At 24.6% G+C, this 26,558-nt stretch overlaps 1 protein-coding gene across 1 annotated transcript; it reads left to right on the top strand.

Moving 5' to 3' along the window:
- The first annotated feature begins 6,461 nt into the window (after nucleotides 1-6,461).
- On the top strand, nucleotides 6,462-25,095 carry LOC136975183 (KH domain-containing, RNA-binding, signal transduction-associated protein 3-like). The gene is made up of 8 exons (XM_067270217.1): nucleotides 6,462-6,619; nucleotides 16,756-16,874; nucleotides 23,321-23,437; nucleotides 23,537-23,683; nucleotides 23,780-23,998; nucleotides 24,072-24,127; nucleotides 24,199-24,263; nucleotides 24,347-25,095. The coding sequence occupies exons 1-8, from the start codon at nucleotides 6,520-6,522 to the stop codon at nucleotides 24,436-24,438; spliced, it is 915 nt and encodes a 304-aa protein (XP_067126318.1). The 5' UTR covers nucleotides 6,462-6,519; the 3' UTR covers nucleotides 24,439-25,095.
- Nucleotides 25,096-26,558: the final 1,463 nt, after the last annotated feature.

Here is a 26,558-nt window from a genome sequence, read left to right as displayed (position 1 = left end):
AATTTTATCTAATGTAATTAAAACTTTACAGAAAACCAGTTGTTATACATATTTTAATAATAATAAATCGATTTAATACAGTATTTTAAAGATTAAGTGGGTGCAACTTTGTGTTTTCTATAAGTCGAGTGATAAATGTAAAAATATCTTAATAATAATTCTGTATTATATCTAATATATTTATATAATGTATATTATTATTATTATTGTTGTTGTTCTTAAATTAAAAGATTTTATTAGTTACTGTTTACTGTTATGATCTTTGTTATTACTCATTTCAAAATATTTGGACTTAAATACGAAATGTTTTCAACACTGTATACATTATTATACAGCTAATGATAATTATTATAAATTTATTTTGAAAAAGTTTGTGGGTTAATTCTAAAGCATATTATTTATTTAACATAATGATCAAAAATCGGTAAAAATAAACTTTTAATTTTTTTTTTTTTTTTAGAATGTACGGAAAATCATCTTTAAACATTTACCAAACTACTTACAATTGCATGAAATATAAATTTAACAAAGTTTCAACTCAATTTAACTTCATTTCTTTTTCTTACCTTTAAACTTTAATAATTTTACACTGTACTCTTGTCAAACGAAAAAAGCATTGTCTTGTTTTTTATATTTTAATTAATCTTTATTACTAGATATTATATTAAATTAGGAAATCAATTTGAAATGTATTAAACAGAGATATTAATTCTAAAATTTAAATTTTATAAAGTATCCAAAACAAGTTATAAAAAAATATTATTGATGAAAAAACGGGAGAAGGAGAAAGCTCATAGAATTCCAAAACATTTTAGACTATTTTGAATTAAAAGCAAGTAAACTGATATTATAATTGCAAAATAAGAAATAAATAGACATGAAGGAAAATTCATTTATTCTATTTTCTGTCATTTTTATATCTAATATTGCTTTATATTTTTTAAAAAGTATTTTATTTGCATAAACTTTTTTATAGTTAATCAGTGAACTTGTTATTTTTTCTTTTTTTTTTTAATATTTCTATTCAAAACTACCCTCAAGATGCACTTAGCAGTATTCTATTCAACTTAAAGGCTGTTTCATATTTTATGACTTCATCCAACATGCTTCCTTGAGAGAAAGATCTGTATTTAATAGTTGAAAACATTTCATCATGTCAGATGAAAGTATCAAATTCAATCTTTATATTTCAACTAGAAATTTTTCTATTATGCCTATAATAAATTCGTAATGTTAGGCTATATAAATTGAATGATAAATAAATTTTTATTGCTTGTATCAGAATAATATTTAATGCATGTATCTTATTAAAGTATATGTGAATTTTCTATATTAAAATGTTAAAATTTTCGTAACACGTTTTTATGAATTATTAAAGTATTAATAGTATTAAAGTATTAAAGCTTAAATTTATTAAAGTATTAAAAGACCGTACATAAATTCTTATGTTTCTTTTTTTAAATGAACATAAACATACGTATTTAAATCATTTTTAATTATTTTAAAATTAATCGATAGAAATTAAATTTTAATTAATATATTAAAATAAAATTGTGACGGATGATTTCCATTTTACTGATTTTCCGTTTCTGTAATATTTCTTGTTGTTTCAACGTTTCTTATAAATCGTATAAGATAAAATTCTAAATTGTTTAACATTAGAATATTGTAGAAAACAAAGACGATATTTTAACAGCATTTAAGTTGAACTTTATCATTTATATTCAAAAACAATTTGAATGTAAACGAGGAAGCTGTTTTGTAGAAAATTTGCCTTAAGGAATTTGTTACGTTACATCGAGTAACGATGTAACTTTTAAAAAAATCGATATGCCCAAATTTGAAATGAAGAAGAAATTTCTAATGAAAATAAATTCTAATACTGTATGTCTTACACGTAACAAGATAAAATGTAATTGATGCAGTTTTATAGTGTTTTCGGTCTGAATACGTTAAGGATTCATAACAAAATATTATGAATGTGTTAAAAAAATAAAAAAAACTATGAATAGATAAAAAGATATTTTTTTTCTTATAAGAAATGCATACATTATTTATAAGCTGTTCCTACTAATGCGTATATATAGTGTAATAACAATAGATCTACTTTGGACAACACTCGGAATTCTACACCAAAGAAATCTATTCACCCTGCTAAAATATGTATAATAGATTCCATTAATAAGATCTGTAACTAAAATAAAATCCAGACACTCTTAAAATTAATATCTAATTTTAAGAAATAAGAAAATACACACATTCATTCTATTTTTCTCATTTCATTCTATTCCTAATTAGAAATATTTGAGAGAATTAATAGAAGAGTATAATTAAGTAAACTCTGTCAAACTTTTGTACAAGAAAATCATTTTAATAATACAAAATTATTAGTAAACAAATTAAATTTCTTAAATCTCATTATAAAATACAAAACGAAGACTGACACAAATTGGCATCTTTTACGAATCCTTCACATACTGATGGTATAAAACAGTATATAAACGTTGGCAATATCAATCTTAATTTAAAAGTTTCCTATTTTTCTAAAACGCAAAGACGAGAACGTCCCTTGATAGATGGAAAAGAAGCATCTGAAAGTTTATAATTAAAGCTCCACCCGACCAATGTTTATAAAGTATTCCTATATTGATTTATGAAAGCCATTTATAACGCTTCAATTTTTGATAGTTTATATTTTTTATATCCAGGGAAATGTGTTTTAACCAACGTTAAATTTAACAAGAAGGAAGAAGGTTTTATTCTTAAAATAAAAAATTTAAATTTATACAGCTGCAATCAATGATTATAATGTAATTACAAAAGAAACAATAAGTCTTTAACTTAAACATTTATATTTTTATATTTTTCACTTTTATTATTATTGCCTGTAAAGCTATGTGACGTCGTCTCATTAATTCGTTATAAGTTTCTTGATAAATTTAAAACAAATTATCTTTACCCCATCGTATTCAACGACATCCGATCTAAATAGCAAGATAATCAGTCATATTCATGCAACGAGACATCAATACCATATACTAATGAGCTATCAGATAGAATATTCTTTATACTAAAAGAAATTGCCAAAAATAACAATACAGAAACTCCGTTGAAAACGTTAAGTTTGTCATCCATTATCGTGTTAACATTGTACATTTGTGCTTAGTCAAATAATCAATCTGCTTAACAACAATACATTTGTTATTTAGCTGAACGTTAACACGAAAGAAAACATCAAATCAACAGTGAGAAATTAAATCTAACTCTTAAAAACAAGTAAAACGATTGCGAAATAAAGATTTTTTTTTTAATTCGAATCAAAACATGGAAATAAACTTCTTTTCCTCGTTTAACTAGCTAAAATACTTCATTTCATTGACCATAATTTCCTCTTTTTAGGAGAAATATCAGTATAAATAATATAAATATACATTTGAATGATATTGATAAATTCAAAAATTGCAAAATAAATCTAAATTTTAAATCTGTAATTTTCTTTTTTTTTTTTTTTTCCTTCTGTTTGGCTGCAGAGAGGAAGACGTGAAAGATGAGTAAGAAAGTTCGGGAGTTAACATAAATAGACATAAGTTATACTAAGATAAATGACATCAATGCTCAAGTTACAAATTAATCTTAAGCCAAAATTAAAATGTCATATTCTAATTCATTCGTAATAGTAAATTTTTCTTTACATATTTTTATTTTATATATTTAACTTTTTAACTTTTTCATTCGATATTTATTTGTTTAGTTATTCTCCATACACATTCTCATATTTCCATACTTCCATCTAATAAGATCAAAACTTATAACTAAATGGTTTTTATTTATTTTAAGCTGGTTAATAAATAATTAACAGGATCTACGCTATTAAATTTATGCTCCATTAAAAAATTTCGAAATAAGAGATGTTTGCAATGTTTCAATAATTTCTAATATTCTCCTGTTTTTTTTTTCAATTGATAAGGTTGTATTTAATAATAAATGGTTTTTTCCTTTATTTTCTTATTTAATAAAAATTGTTTGAATATCATCATTTAAATTGTTTATTCTTGCGACTTATTTTGCATTATTATATATAATTTAATTAGATATATATAAGTTATACTGTTATAATTGAATAATTAAACAATTATAGGACACTTTCTACATTAGAAAATTTTCTCCCAATCTTATCTTGACCGGATACATAGTAACATATTTGTTCGTCGCACAGAGTACACAAACGTAATTAAGTCTACATTTAAAAGGACCTCCTTTGCAAACAAATCTATTAGGTCGAGGAAGAATGATTGTCTTCCTCGACTACTACTTTAAAAAAAAAAAAAAAAAAAAAAAAAAAAACATCAAATTCAAATAAAAATTGACTTATTTATCTCTTGATAATATTTATTCATAATCCTAGACTTTTCAAAATATATAGGCCCTATATATATAAAAATAATAATAAATTGAATTATTAAAGTTGTATATTTTCACAAAAAACGACTGATCTACTAAAAATACGTAGAACTATTCTAATACAAAAACTTTGGCAGGTTTTATTACGTAGGATATGAAAAACATATTTTTTTTTGTTATCCTCGAATTCAAATACATTAAAATAAATAAATATAAAACAGAATATTCCTATTCCCAATAATATAAGTTATACAGTACGTGCTTGGTAAGACACATCGCTAACCAAATCCCAAAATAGTTCAATTAATGTCTACGCAGTCTGACTGAAAGATGTTTCTAACTCAATGTATATCTGCTTCCAGCTTAATAAAAACCGCAAAAAAAAAAAGAAATTAAAATTATAAATTCAATATTGTAGAAAAGTTTTTTGTGAGAATAATATACACGAGTTTAGTGATGTTATTGCATAAGATATCTCTTCCGGAAAATAAGATACGTGCATTTGGATTCCATGTTTTCTAAAAAAAAATTTATCGACCTACCTTGACAGTGTCGAGAAAAACATTGAGTAATATAGTCGGAGAACATTTTCTAGAAGTAAATTATTTATCAATACTGAATACAAAAAGTGTTTAAATTATAAAAGTTAATAAACTAAATACTAAATTTTTTCAATGTAATTTTTAATATAGAAGAGGATAGCTTCTATTTATAGCGTATAAACCACACAAACATATCTATAGTTTATATATTACATAGAAGTGTGAGTAGATAAATAGACATCTAATATAGGTATATGTATGTAATACTGTTTATTATCTCATTACTTATTCATTTACAATAGAAATTAGATTAAACATATATATTAAATATACACGAAATCTGAATATAGTAATTATTAATTACTATAAAATTGCTATTAAACTGAATTCGTTTATTATATAAAATTTATGTTAAAAGAAACAATAAATATAGAAAAAAACGAATAATTGTTAAAGAAATTTGTATATATATATATATATTTGTTATTATTTTCTTTTCCTTTTCTTGAGAATTATAGGTAGCATTACATTTTTCTTTCATGAAAAGGTTTATCTAAACAACTCTAGATTTGATTTACTGTTACTGTCATCTTTTCTTGTGTCATTAAACAGAGTAAAAAAAAACCCTTTTTATTTAAAGAGCATTGGAAGAGACATGTGTATTGCAGATAAAGAAGAAAAGACTTCGTAATAGTCACTTTTTATCTGATGGAAAAGATAAATTAGTTATGATTTATTTAATCTTACATAACCCGGTGGGTATATTATTAGTGAGAAATAATGCATCCATCGTACAGTTAGTTAGGCATTTGTTCCTCTCCTATAAAGTGCTTCAATTTAAACGAGAAACTAAAGAAAAGAAGACAATAGTGATCTAGAATAAATTGACTGGAAGTCGACAAACCTTTATAAAAAGAAAAAAAAAATTGTTGACAACTCTCGGTAATAATAGCGATTGGGATAGTACAGAAGGAAATAGAAAAAGCTTCTAAAGATTTATAATGAACCTTATAAATTTTCTTTTTCTTTTTTATATTTTTAAAAAATTCCATTTAAATGCAAAACCTCTTGAAATCAATTAAGTAAACAATATGTAAATAAAATAATTATATATAAATTTCAAAAATGCTCGTTAACATTATAAATGGGTAATTAAATGCATAATTAAGAATAGTGTAATTAAGATATGATAATTTAAGAAATAAAAATTATTTTTACAAAGATAATTTCATTTCTATATCAAAATAAATCATTTTAGAAATAATTTTAAGTGGTAAATTTATATAAAACAATCCTCTAAAACTTTACGATTATTTGTGAAATTATTTTTCAATTAAAAATCCTTAAGTGGTGTTAACTTAATTAATCAATGTTCAGAATTTAATACGAGATGTATTTTAATGTATAAATGTATATAATACGTTCGTATGTTTAATTTTAAGAATTTTATTTCGATTAAATTTGCCGAACTTATTTTTATCGCGTATATATACAGAAGAGTAGTAAATAAAGCGCGGATGTATACACGACGTGCTTTAACGAAGAGAATCGGAAGAAAGTTGCTTCCAAACGGAAAATGGCATTCAACAACGTGGACAATTATGTATTACAGTTACAGCAAGAGAAAAACAGCATTGAAAAAGAATTCCCCCATGCCAAAAGACTACTAGAAAAAGGTGAGCATCCGTGACATCATGGTGATCGATGTAAACTTAGGATTAAGTAACATCGTCTACCTTACGCGGTATTATATAAATCCGATAATCTAATTTATTAATGTCACAACGCGTTAGATGAAAAAGTATAAATGAGAAAGTTTCCAATTGAAAAATTCTCCCGGTGGAATTTTACACCTATGCGTTGCTATTAATTCCATTCGAGCGGCTACTTGAGAGACGTGATCAAAAAGACCGCTCTGAATACGAAAGTTGTAGACAGAACAACGGGTTATTGAACTACCTCTGGTTTTTTCTCTCGGGAAATGTGCCAACTAAACTAAATTGAGTAAATAGCTAGAGAGAAATTAACTTAAATATGCTAGAAAGATATTTCTCGTTTCAGGACTTATTAGCAATCAAGATGATGAATGAGTCAGATAAATGTTACACTCCCACATATGCTAGTTATTGTTTAGATACTTAATCCAAATACGCATTCCTCTATAATAACAATGGTAAATGGTCCTTATATTTATATTTATGACTTTTTATATTTTAAAGCAATGGATGTATCTTAAAAATAGAATATATATATTTATATATATATATATATATTTTTATCAATAAAGGAAGTCAAACAAAATTTTCAGTTTATTTACATAGAGTTTATTTAAATAACCTTAAAAAAGATGGACTGTGATTTTTGCGAGTAGAGTGTGTCGATGCATTTGCAATTCCTCTTTAACCATATTGAATTATGGATTAGTAAAAAGGGATGAAATATTTCTTTCTTTGATCAAATCGTAGAAAACAGTGAAGAACTTTAGTAAAACCTACAGCTATTGATTTATCTCCTGATACTATAGGTTAAAGACAGATATGCTCTGCTGTTTAAGGCAGATAAGACACGACAAGCTATAAAAAAAAATACCTTTAAAGGAATTGTAAAGTTAATGTATCTCTATCGGATTTTTTGTTAAAGCTGAAAGTATAATGTAGATATTCGCTAACGTCGTGTTATCTTTTTTCTGATACTAAATACGGCTATTTTAATTTTACATCTTTTTAAAAGGTTTTTCTGCCTATTTTATCAGATTTGGGTTACATTATTTAAAAACTAATAAAATAGAAATAGTCTCTAACAAAGAAAATTGTGGTCGGTTTTTATCTTATCTAAATAAAGAAAGATAATACGTAGATATAGCCAAAGTTTATATTCTAAGATATTCATAACGATCACTTACTTCTTTAAAGATATATTTTGTAATTGAAAATCTCTCAAACTGTTTTTTTCCCCTCCAATTTTTAAATAATCTAAAGGAAAAAAATATGGAAGATATTTTGTAAATCGTCGCAGATGAAGTTAAAATATATTACGTTGAAAGCAAAGAAAAAATAAATTTTTACGAGAAAAGTAATCTTCTAATCAATTTGTATGTGTAAAGAGAATGTAAATAAAGATAAAATCCTACCAATTTTGTTTATTCTTACAGTAAAATACGAAGGTGATAATTATAGATTTAAAAATCATGATAGATAAATATTTTTATACGCGTAAATCAGTTTTTTTTGGAGGGATTTTAATTTAAATTTTAAATAAACATAAAAATTAACTAGTGTTGGTTATTTAAGGGGAAAATATTTATTCGTGATAGTTAAATTACAAGAACGATTTATGATAATTTCATTATCATAAATGTAACCACTTTAATTTTAAATTATCACAAACTTTTCTGGTCGTACAGCAAGTATCTTATTAGGTACAACGTATCAAAAACAACAAAAACCTAAGCAATTTTTTTATAAAAAGAATTGCGGTAATCTTTATAGAAGTCTTTTGCAATAAGAGAAACTTCTAATTTAACAACTAGAAGGAAACTATTAGGGATAAGAGATTTTCATCATCTAAAACATCTTCGGAAACTTTCAGAAACTAAATGCTTCCTTTGTCAGTTTAAACAAATTAAATTTCTTTTTACCATTAAAATTACGAAAATGATAGAAAAGTTTTACTTTATTTTATTTTTTTTCTTTATCAAAAATTAATATTTTTTCCGCCTCATTATCTGCAATAACGAACAATTCATTTCCATCAAAATAAAATAACTTTACAATTAAAAAAAAATGTAATACATTAAAATTACTCCTTTAATTTTAATTTAAGCTACGCTAAATTATTTTAATTTTAGAAAATAATTATTATAGTTTTAAATCTTGTTTATCGTTATCTTAATGATTTACTTTTGAAGTTTCTTTTTTTTAAAAAAATAAAATATTCTTCTCTAAGCTGATTAATATTGCAACGATTTTCGCTAGTAAAAATTTTCAATTAATTTCTACTTATATTATTTACACAAATATACTTATAAAATAAAATTAATTAATCCATATAATACTGTTATTTAAGTAATAAACTAAATATAGAACAAAATTTTACTTGTTTGTTTGTTTTTAATGAACTATTTTTATCTCTTTAGATTCGTTCCTTAGGACATTTTAAAAAAATATAAATAATATTAAAACTTGTAAAATATTTATATGTTAAAATATTATTAAAAATATGACTATAAATATTTCGAAATTTGGTATTACAGATTCGCTTCCAGCAAATCATCATCTTAAAAATTGCATACTGAAAATTACTATAACGCGTTTTAGCATTCTCCAATAAAAATATTTCCTGTAAAACTCTTGGCAGTTTTTCTGAAGTTCTTATTACACTCATACTTGGAAAATATGTCAAAAATGGCATTTTTCGATCCTCTTTATACGTCATTTATAAGGAGCATTTCTTCCTTGATCTTAAGCTTGAAAAGTCTATTGAGTAACGGTAGGACTAATAATATTTCTTTCTTTTTTATAAAAAATATAATAAAAATAACGTCAGTAATTACATCTAATCAATTCAAATACGTAATGTATATATTATTATTACAAAAATAATTATAAAATATTAATATATATTATATATATATATATATATATTGAGAAAGATAAAATTAAATCCGAAGCAATTTATATTTATATGTTAGAATTATGTTTACAGTATCTGTTCATTCGTAATTTATATGATATACTCTAATAGCATAATATAATACTTATATTTATAACTTATATAAATATTCGTGTAATATACATATGTAGCTTCTACAGTTACTATAGAAATAGTAACGGTGATAATTTTCCAATAAACTCAGCAGTTGTTTGTTCTTCTCCAAATTTTTTCAACGAGAAACCATGACAGGTCTAGATTTTTCGTCTGATAATGAATAAAAATAACTCTTAGGTGTGTGTTTTGATAGCACTTTCTCTGTTTTTTTTTCTTCTTCTTTTTAGTACGAGTGTTGTCATTTATAATACATAGAGAAATGAGTATTGCTTTCTAAACAAAATTTTTCAATTAACTATATTATATATAATATATAATGATAAATAATTATATTTGAAAACAAACTGCTTGGTAATTAATGTCGACATATTGAATGTCGTTATTTATATATTATATTCTTCTCTAAGCTGATTAATATTGCATACTCTATATATTTTATATTTTATCTTATAATTTTATATATTTTATATTTTATCTCTTACTCTTTATATTTTATATTTTATCTTATGAGTAATTCGTCTACGAATATAATTAGAACTTTTTTATCTTTGTCTAAGTTATTCGAGAATAAACTGATATATTCCTTTAAGAAAGGAAAGTAAGAAGCATTTATATTCCAAAGAGAAATGTACTTTTGGAATTCGGGAATACAAAATAGAGCAGTTTTGGAATAAAACTATTGACTTTTCTCTAAAAACCGCTGTAAGCTCTTTTTAAAATGTAAACTATTTATCATTCAATTACATATACCGATACAAAAACTACTTACTGACATAAATCAGCTTAGCGCCAAATGGTTTCAATCCCATTTTTTAAAAAAAAATTTACCTTTCCTTGAACTGTTGGTACACTTAACTCAATTATCCGCTTAAAATTTATTTGGAAGGATAATTTAAGTTCAAGACGTTTTGATCGATTTAAAACAGCAATTTGTCACTGAACGACTAAATTAAATGCAGCCTCGAACGAAAATTAAAGAAAAAAAATTCATTTTTAAAAAGTATAGGACCTTCTTGATCTTTTCCAGGACAGTAAATGATAAATTCCAAAAGAAAAAAAAAAGTTCTACAAGTTTTTCATTAAATCAATTTTATGTTAAAAGTAAAAGAGAATTTTAATGGGATTTACATTAAAATTTTAGGGTATTGTAATTATCGAATGTTGAGATTCATATAATTAATTTTGTCCCAAACTTTTTTTTTTTGGTTAATTTATATCTCCTATGATGATCGTACTTTTAATTATTCAAGATATAGATTTCTCTCCAGAGAGACAAACATGTTGAATGGCATCTCAAGAGATGTAAACATCTTGAATAAATAAATCATAAAGTAATATTTCAAACTTAACGTTTTTCGGTGCTACTTTTACTAACTCGTATAAATAATTAAATATTTTAATAATTAAATTTAAACTATAAATATATATATATATATATATTATTTATTTTGATATTAATAATTAAATATATTAATTGCTATATTTTCGTAAAATTAATTTATATTGGCTTACGAAGTTTGTTTTGTTTTGTAATAATTCTCAAATTTCTATGAGACTATTAATGATCGAATTTCTTTAAAACATGAAGTTGATATATGTAGGCAGTTGGTATCCTATCATGTGTCTTTCCTGTAGACTAAACAGCTCCAGATTTAGTTCAGAGTCTGCATTTAAACGATTACTTTTGTTTTCTCATTTAAATTTATTTAAATTACTGGATACCATTCGAGAAGTATTAAAATTAAATATTTCTCTGAGATATTTCACATATTTAAATTTATAACTGCATTGTTTATGAAATTATAAATTATGTTAACATAATTATCTCTGTCTAATTAAAGGCAAGGCAGTGTTAAAAATTTTATGTAGTGCCCAAAATATACTTTTTTTTCTGTACAAATTTATGATAGCGATGAAAGAAAAGTTGTAGTTTTAAATATGGCGTAACCTTTATAAGATAAAATAAATTTTACCGTAAATTATTTTTAACATTTATTTATTTTTAAGTTACCTCAAATTTAGATTCTTGTCTATAAATAGAACACATCCAGGAAGTAGTTTTGGATAAGTCCGAGAAATTACTGAATTAAAATAACTTTTTTAATTATTATTTTTTTAAAAAATTCAGCTAAATTATTAATGTTCTGTGTCGTTTTCCATATAATTCTAAAGAAAAAAAATCGAAAAAAAATTTAAAATTTTATAAGCTTAATTTATGTTCTAAATTGATCGACTGTCATATTTCACTTATAAAATAAAATTTATCATATTGTATTTTTTATTGCTTTTTTAAAAATATATATAATTATAAATTTTTAAAAGTTTAATAATTAATTATTTTCTTATTTTTATACACAAAAAATATGCTTATTATTTAATAATTTCATATATTTTTCTACACGAATTTTAAGTAACTTATTTCCGATAATAAAGTCAATCGTTGCAATTTCGGTTGCCAATTATTATGAGATTAACGTGTTTACATAAAATTGTTATGTGATAAATCGTTTTTTAACCGTTTATTTGTCGTTTACTTATTTAATTCTTTATTTTATTGTTATTTTTCTATCGTAAGCTAGTTACGAAATAAAGTATATTAAGTTTAAGAAATATTTTTGAGTTATAACAATTGATGCAATTTTTAAAAATATTTAAAAAAAAATATTTTTACAATATTAATAAAAAAGCTTATTCTATTTTATCCTAAATAAATAGACAACAAACATAAATTTATTGTTATTTTCTATAGAAAAGAATGACAAATTTTTATCTCTATAAGCTTATCCCATTGAAAGTAATGTTCGCAAGAAAATTCGTTTTTAACCAAACAAAATCCATCAAAACATTTTATATATGTTTACAATCAATATAGTATAGTTAGATAATGTTTGCAGATTTTCAAAATTTAGCCATCACTCTGCATACATATAAATTATGTTCTACTTCTACATCCTCTATCAATACAGAATATCTTTTTATAATATATAAATCTTAAGAGAAACGGCATTTTTTTAAAAGATATTTAGAAATTTTGTATATATTTTTATACGTGTAGAAAATTTTAAATCGTTTACTTTAATTTTTTTTAATGTCAAGCGCTAATTTGTCATTAGCGCTCGATATTAATCATTAGCAGAAAATTACAAAAAAAAATCATTAGCATTAATGATTACTCGTAAATCTGTATTTTGTCACCTTAATAGTTTTTCTATTAAAATTATTATTATTTTTTAAACTTTGATTTAATAAAACGATCGTTTCAGTAAATCGTCAAAAATGCATTTCCTTGTCGGTTTGGAACTTTAACAAAAATTAAATTGTCGAATTTGTATTTTTCTGTCACAAGTAATGCCTGTTAACACACATGTTGACTGCACGTTATAAATAGCGCTAATTATCCTCAACAAGAAACTGTGCCACGAATTCGTGAGAGGTTTTTTTTCCCTCCCCTCCCAAAAAATTTAAGTAGGGACAACATGATTATTCATTAATTACAAATAATTTATCTAGGAATTGATAAGACCTACAATTTGCATGCTAATCCCACGCGCAATTAAACATTAGTCAGGTTCATTCAAATTAAAGTAAATCTTGTTAACTCTTCCAAGAGGAGGAAAAAATGATAGAGAAGAGTGAAATATAATTTGAAACCTTTAGTATATTCAATATTCTTCAATTATTGTATAAAAATTCGATTTAAAATTGACTTTTTTAAATAAAACTTTCAGATAATTCAAGTTATTAAATCGTTTTAATATTTAAAATGTTATTTTAACTTATTAATATTATTATTAGAAATAAATTTATAAAATATGAAAGAAAGAGAACCATCCTATCTCGATATTTTATTGAAAATTCTTCGAGTTTTTTCTGTAAGCCCTTCATTTGTCAAAAATTGATGTCTCATTTATCATATTTTATGTCTTATATATATATATTTTAAACTTGTAACAAAAATAATTTATTATAAATTTTATAAAATATTTTAAAACAGAAACCATTATAAGTTCGTTTTAACAACGTTAATTTCGAGTATTTATACAAAGCTTTATTAAAAGTAGGAATAATTCTACAATTTACATGTCTAAAATGTAACACATTTCCTACAAAATAAGATATTTAAACCCGATATGAAAAACAACTTTAAAAAAATATATATGTAATTAATTTTAAAACATTAAAACTCAAACTTTGTCACGTAAAAATGAAAATAAATGATAAAATTTTAAACTGATTATGACAGAAAATTAAAGTGGATATAGAAGAGATATTTTAAGTATGTTTGCAGCTAATTATAACGGATAAAATTTTCAATTAATTTAAATTTATGTAAAAACTGTTCACGCCAAGAGAGTTTAGAAAATTAAATTGTTTAATCAATCATAACTCAAAGAATATTTTTTACTGATGGAATTGTAGTAATGTATGATTATACGTGTATTTATTTTTTGTTGTCGCTGGTGTGAACTATGTGTTAAATGACTACGAGGATGTTCTCTTAAGGAATAACAAACATAATGGAAGAACATCTTTTTGATATTGTTCCTGTCTCAAAGGACGTCCTACAGATCACTTGTCTGATGGACAAAAGATGTTCCTTTAGTGAGAAAAGAGATGAAAGAACACCTGGGATTATCATCAGCACCATGTACAAATTTCTCCCCGCATTTCTTTCGGAAAAATATAATTAATCACTATTCTTAACATCGATACTTTTTAAGATTTAATTTGTTAACACAATAAATTCTCCTTAATTAATAATCTTTCTATTATTCGCCAAAGAACCGCTTATATAAACTTTTTTTTTATTAAACAAATTGTATTATGAAGAGAAAGAGTTTTTTATTGGCTATTCTAAATAATGCTAGTATACAATTTTATTTCTGTTGCAAAGTAGAAAAATTCAAAAACGACAAAAAGAATTTTTTCGTAAGAATTGTAGTGTATAACAGATAAGAATAACTTTCTATACAAGAATAGCTCATGAGATAGAACATCAGAATAGAGGCAACAAAAATTGACTAGTCCACATCACTTCTTGGACAAAAGCCCGCATATAAGAGGATATCAAATTTATGAATGGATAAATCCATGAAAATTCTCTTCTGGCCTGTAACGATATTTCAAACAGAAGAATGTTGAAAATTTCCTAACTATTTGCTGATCGGGAATAAGTATTACAACAGGAAAGGAAAAGAAAAAAGAAAAAAAAACACTGAAAAATTAACAAAGAATGGCGATATTTTTACAAGAAGCACATTTTTTAAATTATTTTCAATTTAATTTGTAAAAATAATTTTCTTCTACTTTTACAAAAAAAAATTGAAAGTAATTTTTTACATATTTTTCTCATTAAGATAGTGATTAAAATAGTTTACTGCATTTAAAACGATATAAAAATTGTGATATATATATATATATATATTTTAAATGGCAGAATTTTGCAGAATTATTCAGTAATTCCATATATTTTAGTACACTTTAAATTCATTATTTTTAAAAAGTTTTTGTATTTTTTAATAAATTTTGACGGTGAGAAACATGCACGTTTGCCAAAATAATAAAATTTATCTTATAAACTGTACGTTGTCAAAGAAGTAAATTAAAACAAGAAAAGAAAAATAAAAGAAATAATTATCATAAATCTTTTTAAAATGATAATTTATTTTAAAAAGTGTATTATTTAATATTACTTAATCATTTAACGTTAACTAAAGAATGTTTTATTTTGAATTTAACTTTAAGATTAACGGAATATTTTATAGTTATTTATCTAATCATTTCTAGACTTTTCGGAATTATTTTTATAGAATTTAACGAGGTACTTTAAGAAATAATTTTGAACATTTTCCTTTTGGATTATTTTAATTTTCAATGACATCACTGGCAGCCTTTAATTATTTCGGCTTTCATCATTAAGGTAAACCATGCGACAAAGAAATATAAATTCAACAACTATCATTTTCTATACTGTATCAAAGATTTCGCATTAAAATTAACATGAAAAGCATCTTTATAAATTTCAATGAATTTTAAATTTCATTCTTCGAAACATCAATAAACTTTCTAAACTTTCTATATATTATCATTATATTACATTATATTTTTATTTAGGCTATATTACGAGGATTAATATATTAATATGATTAGTTTAAAATTCATGAAATTGTAAGTGTTGAGACTTTAAATTTTAATTTTCATTATTAAGCTTAATCTATTAGAAAATCAGTAGAAAATTACTTATAAACTTCATTTATAGCAGCCGCTAATTACACTTTTGTAATTAAATGCATAAAACTCTGTCGTATCGTTAACCAGAAGTCATCGAACAAATTTTAATTGATCATTAATGTAAATTATTGAGCTGTTAATGCTTGAGAATTTAGAGAGAAGCCTTATCATTGACTCTATATTTTAATAAAAATCAATAGTTAATTATTTTATTAATTAAAATTAAATTTACATTTATTTATTTCTTTTTCGTTATATATTTTAGAAAATTAAGGCAAAAATTCACTAAAAATAAATATGTCTAAATTAATTTTTTCTTTCTTTTAAAAAAATTACAGTAAATATTCTTAGATTACTCGTTAATTTTATCCAAGATCAACGCAAGTTATATATATATTTATTTATTTTTCATATTTAAGACGTTTTTAACTAGCAAATTAATTTTTAGAAAAGTAACGTATATCCTGTAGTACGGCATATTTTATATGAAAAGTAATCAGATATGTTCCTTCAACTAATTAAATTTATCGACTTATACATTATATTTTCATTTTAATATAAATAAAAATATAAAATTTTTTCGAATATGGATGTTTATACTTAAATTTTTTTAAATCTAAATATAAACATTTGACTGGAGCTTAGTATAGAAACTAAGTAACACTAGATTTTACTCGGTTCGACTAAAACCTCCCATGTAAAAATATCACTTAGTTTTTTTTTTAACTATAGTATAAGCTTACTGAAATTTTAAAATTTGAAATTTAAAATCTGCTTATTTTCTACTTAATATAAAACTTTTTTTTTCCTTTAGAAATCTCCAGGATTGAAAGTGGAGAGGAGTTTACATCGGCCACGTTTACTGACATCCATAAAGGTAAATCGATTCGCCTGCAAGTAAAAGTAGTAGTACCTGTAAAAGATCATCCAAATGTAAGTATAGTCGTTGGCACTTGTCCCATTTTGAGACATTTCAGTTAAACAAATAGGCTATGAAAAGTGGATATACGAAACGAGCAAATTCACATTCAAAATATTTTTTCTTCTATGAGATATGATAATGGATATTTTAGATATTTATCTACGATATCAATATGGTCGTTTAGTTAAATTATTTATTCTCTTATATATATATATCTTTTCAACAAAATTATACTTCAAAACATTTCATTTAACATAATCGAATATTTGACGCTTCTATTCAGAAGAGGAAAATAATAATAATAAAAAAAAGGAAATTAGTAACAGGTTTCTTTACGTATATTTTGAAAACCGACTTTCCAGCAGGTGTGTTTACACCAGAAAACACGACAAACAGAAAAAAAAACAAATGAAAAGAAAGAGTGAAGATAATTAAACTGAGAGCCTAGTGAAAAAGCAAGATTAAAGACCATGAATATGGATGAGATTAGAAAAGACTTCGGAGAAGGATAACTGTCTATTCAAAATGACAGATATTTTCCATTTAAAAAAATCATGATTGATTTAAAGAACGTAATTTTCTCGATTCTATCCTTATAAAAGCTATGTTTTACTTTCATATTACTATAATCATAAAACATCATAATATATTAATGTTTTCTAATGAGTTCAATGTATTTAAAAACAATTAGTGGGGGAAAAAATATATTTATGGAGGAAGAATTAAGGGTTCGGGTTACATAATAAACACTAGTTAAAACTTTTGAAAATTTGGATGCTGAAAGAGACATCATTAGTCGTTCAGATAATTAAGAGAGGGAAAGATGAGTCTCTAACGAAAATATAATTGTCTCGAGTGAGAAGAATATAAAAAGAATTATTTATTTTTCAATTATAATAGCTATTTTTGATGCAGAAAATAAAAATAAAAGTTACTGTATCTAGAAATAGAAATCGTATTTGATAAATTAGTAAAGTGGTTTATGGAAATTCATCTGATACTTTATTCTTAGTCAAGAAAAATTGTCTTGTTGAAAATTTATATTGATTTTTAATTATTATGTTACATTTATAAAAATAAATCTTTTAGGCTAAAGAATTTTAATCAAGAAATAGAAATAAAATTCTTTGCTTATTTATTGATTTGCAATTTTTCTATTTATAAAACCATCCACTCAAGCAATTATGAAATATGAATCTATATAATATTCAATATATTATACTGTAATTTATTCTATTAAGAGAAGTTTATTTTGAAAATCTATCAAACTTTTTATAGAAGTATTTTAAAATGTTGTATTTTATTATATTAAGTTATTTTTATAATGAGAACTTTGTGATATTATTTTACCAATTATTTCACTTTTGTGTATATAACATTATCGTACTGTAAATTGCGGTGTATAAGTTTTTAAGCTTAAAAATTCTCGATATAGATAAATTACATTGTATCCATGCTTCAGTTCTGCCCTGCTATATATTTTAAGTTTGAATTGTATGAAAGTATAGACCTAAATCAGAATTTTGAGCTAAAAGCCTATCGATTTACACGTTCGGTCGAATTTTACGGTATATCAGTTAATTTTGATTGTTTTCTTCACGATTTTTCTTTAATTATAATAGATATTTACAGTCTCTAAGTGATGAAAATTGTGTGTTTTAATATCTATATATCATATTTTCAACATTAGTGATAGAGAGACGAGGTGGGCCAAAATCGGTAACAATACGAATCCTACTCTTTAAATCGAATAAAATCGATAAAATAAATTTTTATAATTTTCTTATTATGGCTTTTATATTAAATATTAAATTTTGAGGCCGTTTTACATCTTGAATCCGAGCTAAAAAAAATCTAATTGGCTCTTCTATGTGGGTCTTAGCTTACGATAAACCAAACGTATAAATGCTTCTCGTGCTTTTGGATTTTATAATAATTTTGAATTTATTAATCTTTATACTTTTCATTCTTTAATAAATTGAAAAAAAGTTATAAATTTTCAGGGTTAAATGCATAAATATTAGATAAAGATACTTATTTTCTTGCAATTGTTGTAAACAAAAGAATAGCATGCATTCAAGCATGAGACGAATTGATAATTTTCAAAATATTCTATCTTAATGTTAAACAATTTTCAAAAGTTAATCAGAACGAACTTTAATCATTTTAAATTCTAAAATTTAATTTTACTTTTTAATTTAAAAATAACAAAGGTGTAAAGATTTCTTAACAGATAAAATTTGAAAAGAAGTTCCATTTATTACAGCAAAACTTTCACTTCAGCGCATCTAACTGTAGATAACAAGACTAATTCGAGAAGAAATCGTTTTTGAATGAATTAATTTAACAACGTTTTTACTTTAATTAAGGCTTTTTTTCCTATATATTTTTTATTTAAAGAAATGGTTCGTATTAATTAAAAATTAAAACTAATTCTGTAAACTATTGTAAATTGAAAATGACATTGTTTATCTCTTCAGTAGATTTTTTTTTTGTTTTAGTTTGTTCATTTTTTACAAATGCTAATTCAATAATTCTATGTAATTTTCTAGTTCATATATGTAGAATGCCTGTATTTAAAACATTATTACTAGATATTTAATACTAAAGAATAAATTTAAAAAACTGTAGAATTATTTAATCGTAATGGATTTAATTTGCATAAAAGTGAATATTCAATACATTTAAAAAAGAAAATTAAATCTAATGAATGTTTTTTATATACTAGAGATTCTACAGATATGTGTAATCAATAGTAATGTCTTATTAAATTCTCTTGTTCTTATCAAATTTTTTAGAAAGAGGGGTTAAACCCTGAAAAATCTTTCGTGTTTCAGGACCATAACAATTAATAATATTCAATGTAGCATTGATATAGAAAAATTTTTTAAATGTTATCGTTTGTTAACTCAGAAAGTTGATTGATAATTTAAATTCCGTGTTATCTTTCAGTTTACAACAAAGTTAAGATATAAGTTTCTTGTTTTCTCCGAAATCCCAAATGGCTAAAGAGTTACTGTTCTTCGTTTTTATTTATTTGTGAGAGTCTAAACAGATCCCAAGTTATCAACGAAATATCAGGCTGTAAGGAATCACTATCTCTGTTAATTTGCATATTAAGAAGATATCTAACTTGCTTGAAGTATGATATAAAAGAATTTACATAAATTTTTATTTGAAATGTCATTGTCCTCTCGATGAAGTTCTGTATCTTTCAAGCACTTATGAAAGTAAAATATTTCTTTAATAGCCTTAATTATACGATAATAATCTGTAGTTTATCAGATGTAAAGTAATTCTGTGATTCAATTTTCTCGAATATATATAAAAAATCTACTAGATATATGCTAAACAAAATTGTTTAAACGGTGTTGATTAGTGTAATGATTTAGTAATGATGTTTAAACACTTGGCTCCGTATTTTGGGGAGCTCAGCACAAAATATAAACGTGGAGCCTATTCAAAACGCCACTCTAAGCGCAAATATCTGTACCTAAACTTAGATCTGAAACTGGCTTTGTCTTTAAATAGTGTATACATAGAATATTTTACAAAAGAAGCTTCTATTAATTAACAAAACGTTTAATAACTGTACATATATATGTTAATAACTATGCAAGGTGTCTCACGCGAAGAGTTACAAGCTAATAACGCCAGAAGAACTTAAAAGATGCAAATTTTTATTATTTTCTATGGTTTTAAAGGAGCTTCACAACAATGGTAAAATTCTTTCGCTCCTCGGAAATTTATATTTGAAATTTCAAATGGAATCAAGTGTAAAATTGTATATTCAAACTGACAAGAATAGCAGTAACTACAACACTATTTTGTCTATTTATTTATTTTATTAAATATTCAAATTGTTGGCCACTTATTTTTAAACATTTATTTATTCTTTTTATAAAACTTTGCACGATTCTGCACAACATTTCGTGGCCGCTGTAGCACAGGTTTCACACCTTCTCCGTTTCATTTTTTCTCTCGAAGTAGGTGGTAGGAACGTCACTTTTTTTTTTCTTGATGTATCTCCGTAGAAAGTAATCGAGAGATGTGAGATCAGGTGTATGAGGGGGCCATCGAACGAGTCTTCCACGACCTATCCATCTGTCACCGAATTCCTGGTTTAATAGAGTACACGTATCTTTGGCAAAACGTGGTGAAGCACCATCTTGCTGAAACCACATTTTTCTTCCCAGATTTAGTGGTACATCTTTTATAGTCGACCGCACAATTGAAAGGAGAGGGACTAAACAATTTTGAAACAACGCAAGCTCCAACTGTGCCTAACATTTAATTGACTCATGTTATAAAAAAAGTGCTTTAGATGAAAGTTTATTGTCTTTTTTCTGTAGAACTTAAAAATAAACACTTTTCTCTGAAATTCCATTTGAATTTTTAAAGTTGTCCGCCCTACTACGAAAGAGGGCGAGGAACAACATAACTTTTGCATTGTTACGAAGCTCCTTTGAAACCAGGTGAAACCCCTCATTCACCTGATAAAAATGGGGGAAAAATACAGTTCACATAGGTCAAGTTATATTTGAGTTCGTAACACTTTACCTGTACACCCTTTATATAATGAAAGGGTAGAGCAAGAACATTTTAATGCCTTTATCATTAACATCACTGATTAAAATTACTTAAAAATTGATAAAAATTTAAAATAAAGACAGCTATTAAATTAATTTACTATTGTGGTGTATTTTATATTAGTTCTTACTCATTAGCATATCTAAAGATGAGATCAGAAGTGCTTCTATGTTTACAATTTAATTTTCTATTTATTATCACGCTGTTTAGCATTTAAGAAGATAACATATTGACTTATTCTTTGACGCAGTATTAATTTTGAAGTGCAATAACTGCTTTATTGTCTTCATAAATTCTTTTAATAGTAAGGCAACTGAAGTTTAATCCTTACTGTGCAATACACACCTTTTACTTAATGCTATTTTTATTATCTCTACTTTTTTTTATGGCTTAATGAAAATAAACAATACACCTATATAAAGTAACCCGAATATATATTTCTTAAGATTTTAAGTAGATAAGTCAGTAATATACTCTTGTACAGTACATGTACAGTATTTTAATAATACATTATATAATCCTCCTTTTAATGTTAAATATAAACATATTTGATAATAAACTTGATTATTCTTAAAGCAATTTATTTAATTAATTTAAATATCAGATTTCATCGAGTTGAAATTAGTGCAATTAATTTTAGTTTAATTGGAATCTGGATGCTTTCTATAATTATGACAATGCTAACTGTTAAAACGTCTTTGTTTTTAGTTCATAAAATTCAATTTTTATTTAAAAAAGAATTTATTTTTCTATGAAAATCATCTTTAAAAATTAAATAAATTTATGTAGATAATATTATTATTACTGTTCAATTATTAAATTTCAAAAATCTTTACATATTCTAAATTTAATTTTTATTTTTACATAATATATGAAAATTTAATTATACTTACAAATTGAACATACTGAATATTAAATGATAATATACATAAATTAATATTTGCTATTATAATAAGTAATTATAACTAAGATTTATAACTGAAAAAACACTTTTCAAAAGGGATAATAATAATAAATAAAATCCTAAAGGAAATGTCTTCTAAAAGGAAAGTAGAATGTAAGTACAGTACAAATAGCTATTTGCCAATATTACTTTATAAAGTATCTATAATGTAAATTCTTGGGATAAAAAAGCAATTTGAAGATAAACCAGTTGAATGCAACAGTTATCATAAAGACAATGGATTGCTGGAAATGACAGAAGTGGAATATCGACACGCAAAAGGTTTGGCAATAATAAATCTACGATGGATTCGATAAAAACAGATAAAAGACCAAAAGCACAACCCAAAAGATATGTTAGAAGAAGAAGAAAGAAAAATGGATCACATTCTCTGCACGGATATAGGATCCATCATACTCGAAGTTCAGTAAACAGTTATAATGATTGCTGTAATCTATAAAGTAAACTTCTCATTAAACAAAAAGATTTATCTTCTATTCGACGTATCAGTAACGATCACACATTATACTTTATTTAATCATAAATGTATTAGAAAAAATCCACCTTAAAATTAATAATCACTACCCCAATTTATTTTAATTAACTTTACAACTGTTATTTTAAAACTTGTAATTATATTAATACACTGTAAGAGAGTTAAGCTACGAATAATTTCTATTAATTATACATTTTTATGGTTAGTTTTCGAAGTATATATCCGTTTTTGTGTACTGAAATTTTAAAGTTTAAAATTAAATAATTTTATTAGATACTATTTTAGTTGTAAAAAAAAAATGTAGAAATTCATTTTTATTTGTTATTCCAGGCAAAAAAAATTGTTCTTTTGCTTCATTATCGTTATAATTATTATTGTTGTTATTAGAGTAAGGCGAGAAAAATGATTTTAATGATTTTCCTTTTCAGTTTAATTTCGTAGGCAAATTACTAGGCCCTAAAGGAAATTCTTTAAAAAGATTACAAGAAGCAACACAAACCAAAATGGCTGTTTTAGGACGTGGTTCGATGAGAGATAAGGCTAAGGTTAGAGATTTATTATCGCAATTATCATAACAGAGCCGAAAATTAGCCGAAAGTTTACGATCTTTCTTTCTTTTTTTTTTCTTTTTATTCATACTTTAGGAAGAAGAACTTCGTAAGGGTAATGATCCAAAATATAATCATCTAAATGAAGATTTACATGTAGAAATTACCGCATTTGCTCCCGTTTACGAGGCTTATAATAGAATGGCCAAAGCCCTTAGAGACTTGCAAAGATTTTTAGTTCCAGTTCGTATCATCTCGTTAACTTTTTTTTTTTTTTTTTTTTTTTTTTTTTGAATTTTGTCTACGTCAATAAGCTTATTGAAATTTTCTTCGTGTTAGGATTATTATGACGAAATAAGGCAAAACCAACTTCGCGAATTAGCTCTACTTAATGGAGAAGAACCACAATGGTCAGACTGTCATCTAGAAGATGGATTGAACAGACTGGGCTGCAATCTGACACCTCCCAGTGGAAGAATATGTCGAGCTGTAGTTAATAATCGCATTATATATAGAAATCCTATAAATTGTTCCAATCCCGCAGATAAAGACGGTTATGTAAGTTTAATTTAAACATTAATAAGCAAGTTTTGACTTCTAAGAAAAGCATAAGTTAATTTTTTTTATTTAGGTTACTGAAGATTCTTATTCGGATCATATATGCGATGCGGAATATTGTGCACTTAGGTAAATCTTATAAAATTTTGCATATGTTTCCCAATATTATCAGATTAAATTTATTATAAATTGTATCTTAGAGACGTGAACTGTTACGATTATTATCCAATGCCATCGGAAGATCTGTACGATTTTAAAGATTATGGTTTGTATACAAATGACTTATAATTGCTTGCATTTAGGCGCCTTATTTTATTAAAACACCGTATAATTTTACACTCGTTCCAGGTGAAATGCAGCATTCACTAAGAGGTAAGATGTATCGACCTTTCTCCAGAATATTTCGACGAGATCATCCGTATTTCTCTACACACCGTTAAATGTTCATTACCTTTATGGAGAAGGTAAGACACGAGGAAAAGTAAATCTAGTCGAAACGCCGAATTTAAAAAAAAAAAAATGCACAAAAATTTTATGTAAAATTGATTTAATATTTTTTTATTAAAAAAAAGATTTTTTATGTTAAACTCGATCTTCCCAGCAAAGTATAAACGAACAAAATTTCAATTAACATTAAAAAAAATACATTTGCATTTTTTCAAACGAGTTTAAAAAAAACATAAAATATAAATTTAATTCGTGAAATAATCTTCTTTTAAATATTATTATTATTATTATTAAATTAACGATATTAAATAATCGTAAAAAGAATAAGGATATAATTTTATTGTCTTATCTACGTATCCAAATGTTCTAATTCTTTTCATTCAGATTTGTAACTCGATTCGCGTTGATATAAAGATAAATATTGCCTAATTAATATAAATCGTGTTTAAGTATATATATAATTGTAACGATAAGATGAAAATAAAATTCATGCAGAAAAAAAAATCGTGTTTAACTGTTACTGCATCGTTCGCTGTAAACAGAAAAGTAACACTTAACAATTAAAAAATTGATTTTAAGATTAAGTTGCATTAATACAAAAATAATAATTGAATTATTAAATTAATGATTATATTAGGCATAAAATCATTTAAAGTAAGTAACTAATTTAATTACAAATTTTTATGAAAATAAATAAGTTTTTTAGTACTCGTAAAAATTCTTTTTTTTAATATATAAATTAAAATTTAAATTAATTAGGTAAAGGAGAAAAAATACTTCTCTGAAAACTTTCAGAAAAATATGTTCGCGAATCTAATTTAATCATACATTAATGAGTTTTAATTATTTTGAAAGTAATTTTAAGCGATACGAAGATAAATGAAGCATCTTCCGTAGATACGTCATGGTATTCTTGGTCCTAATCAAGACTTAACCATAAAATTGTAATTTACTAAATAATATGACTATCTGGATGTGTACTTCGTGATCCTCCGAGACCGTTCTCAATTTAACTTCAATAAATAGTTACCAAAACAGTTTATATCCGCAATATAAATTGTTCGTAACTAGAGATACATTCCAGTTACAAATACGAATATAATTTCCAGTTTTATTTGAAGTTTTATGACTTGAATATTCTCTAAGCTGTTATCTTCGTGTGCAGTAGGTCTAAACTAATCTGAAAAATCGATTATGATTCTTTGTTAAGGCTCATATATTCTCTAATTCAGTTGAAACACGTGTTTTAAAAATTACGTAAACAATTTTAGCATCTTCTATCCAGTTATTGTCGTTACTATTTTAAATATAAACAATACATTAGCTTTTACCCTACTACTAACAAGAACATTGTTCAAAGTCCTGCATACAAAACTGTTTAGATTTTAATTAAGCGAACAATTCGCATTCAATTACAACCCCGACAAACTGCAGACACATTCTCTATTCATGCTTAATCCTTTTATAAATTCGATCGTTATATTAATTTTATTTTGCATTTATATCCGATACACGTATATCGTTTTATAGACATTTCGAATGGTGGCGTTAACACTGAAAAGAAATCTTTCTGGACTGTAAACTAAAAGCTTTACCGCTGACATTTGTTTACTTATTGATTTTCATGCTGAGAATCGCTGTTTAAAGAGTCTTTGAAGTAGTCTTTAAAATAATTTTTTTTAGTTTAGAACAACTTAACTTGTATCTAAACAATTTAAAACACGTATTTAAGCTTATAATCCTTTTCGGTCCTTCAATTAATTCATTCTCCTTAAGACTCTAAGACAGGATAAAGTATAAATTTATATAAAATAGCTATTGAAGTTCTTATATCTAAGCGCTACACTATAATTTATTTTTCTCTTATTTAAAAGTAGAAATTAATTGGCAGATATCGGCACAATTAATTTCTTTAAGAATTTAACAAATGACATATTTATGGTATATTTTTCCTGCTAACAAGTCATCATAACTTTCATATGCCACAACTACGTATTGCCAACTTCTTGGGTAAATATTTAACCAGTTATCGAGATACATCATGTTTGATGACATTTGGTGATAAAAGAGACACTTTCCAAATATAAATGTCATCCCCAGATACAGTGATTGG

Source organism: Centruroides vittatus, unplaced genomic scaffold, assembly GCF_030686945.1.
Source record: "Centruroides vittatus isolate TY-2023 unplaced genomic scaffold, ASM3068694v2 contig_364, whole genome shotgun sequence".
Lineage (NCBI taxonomy): Eukaryota > Metazoa > Arthropoda > Arachnida > Scorpiones > Buthidae > Centruroides > Centruroides vittatus.
The sequence above is the reverse complement of the archived record's forward strand: the minus strand, read 5'-3'. Positions and strand labels throughout refer to the sequence as shown.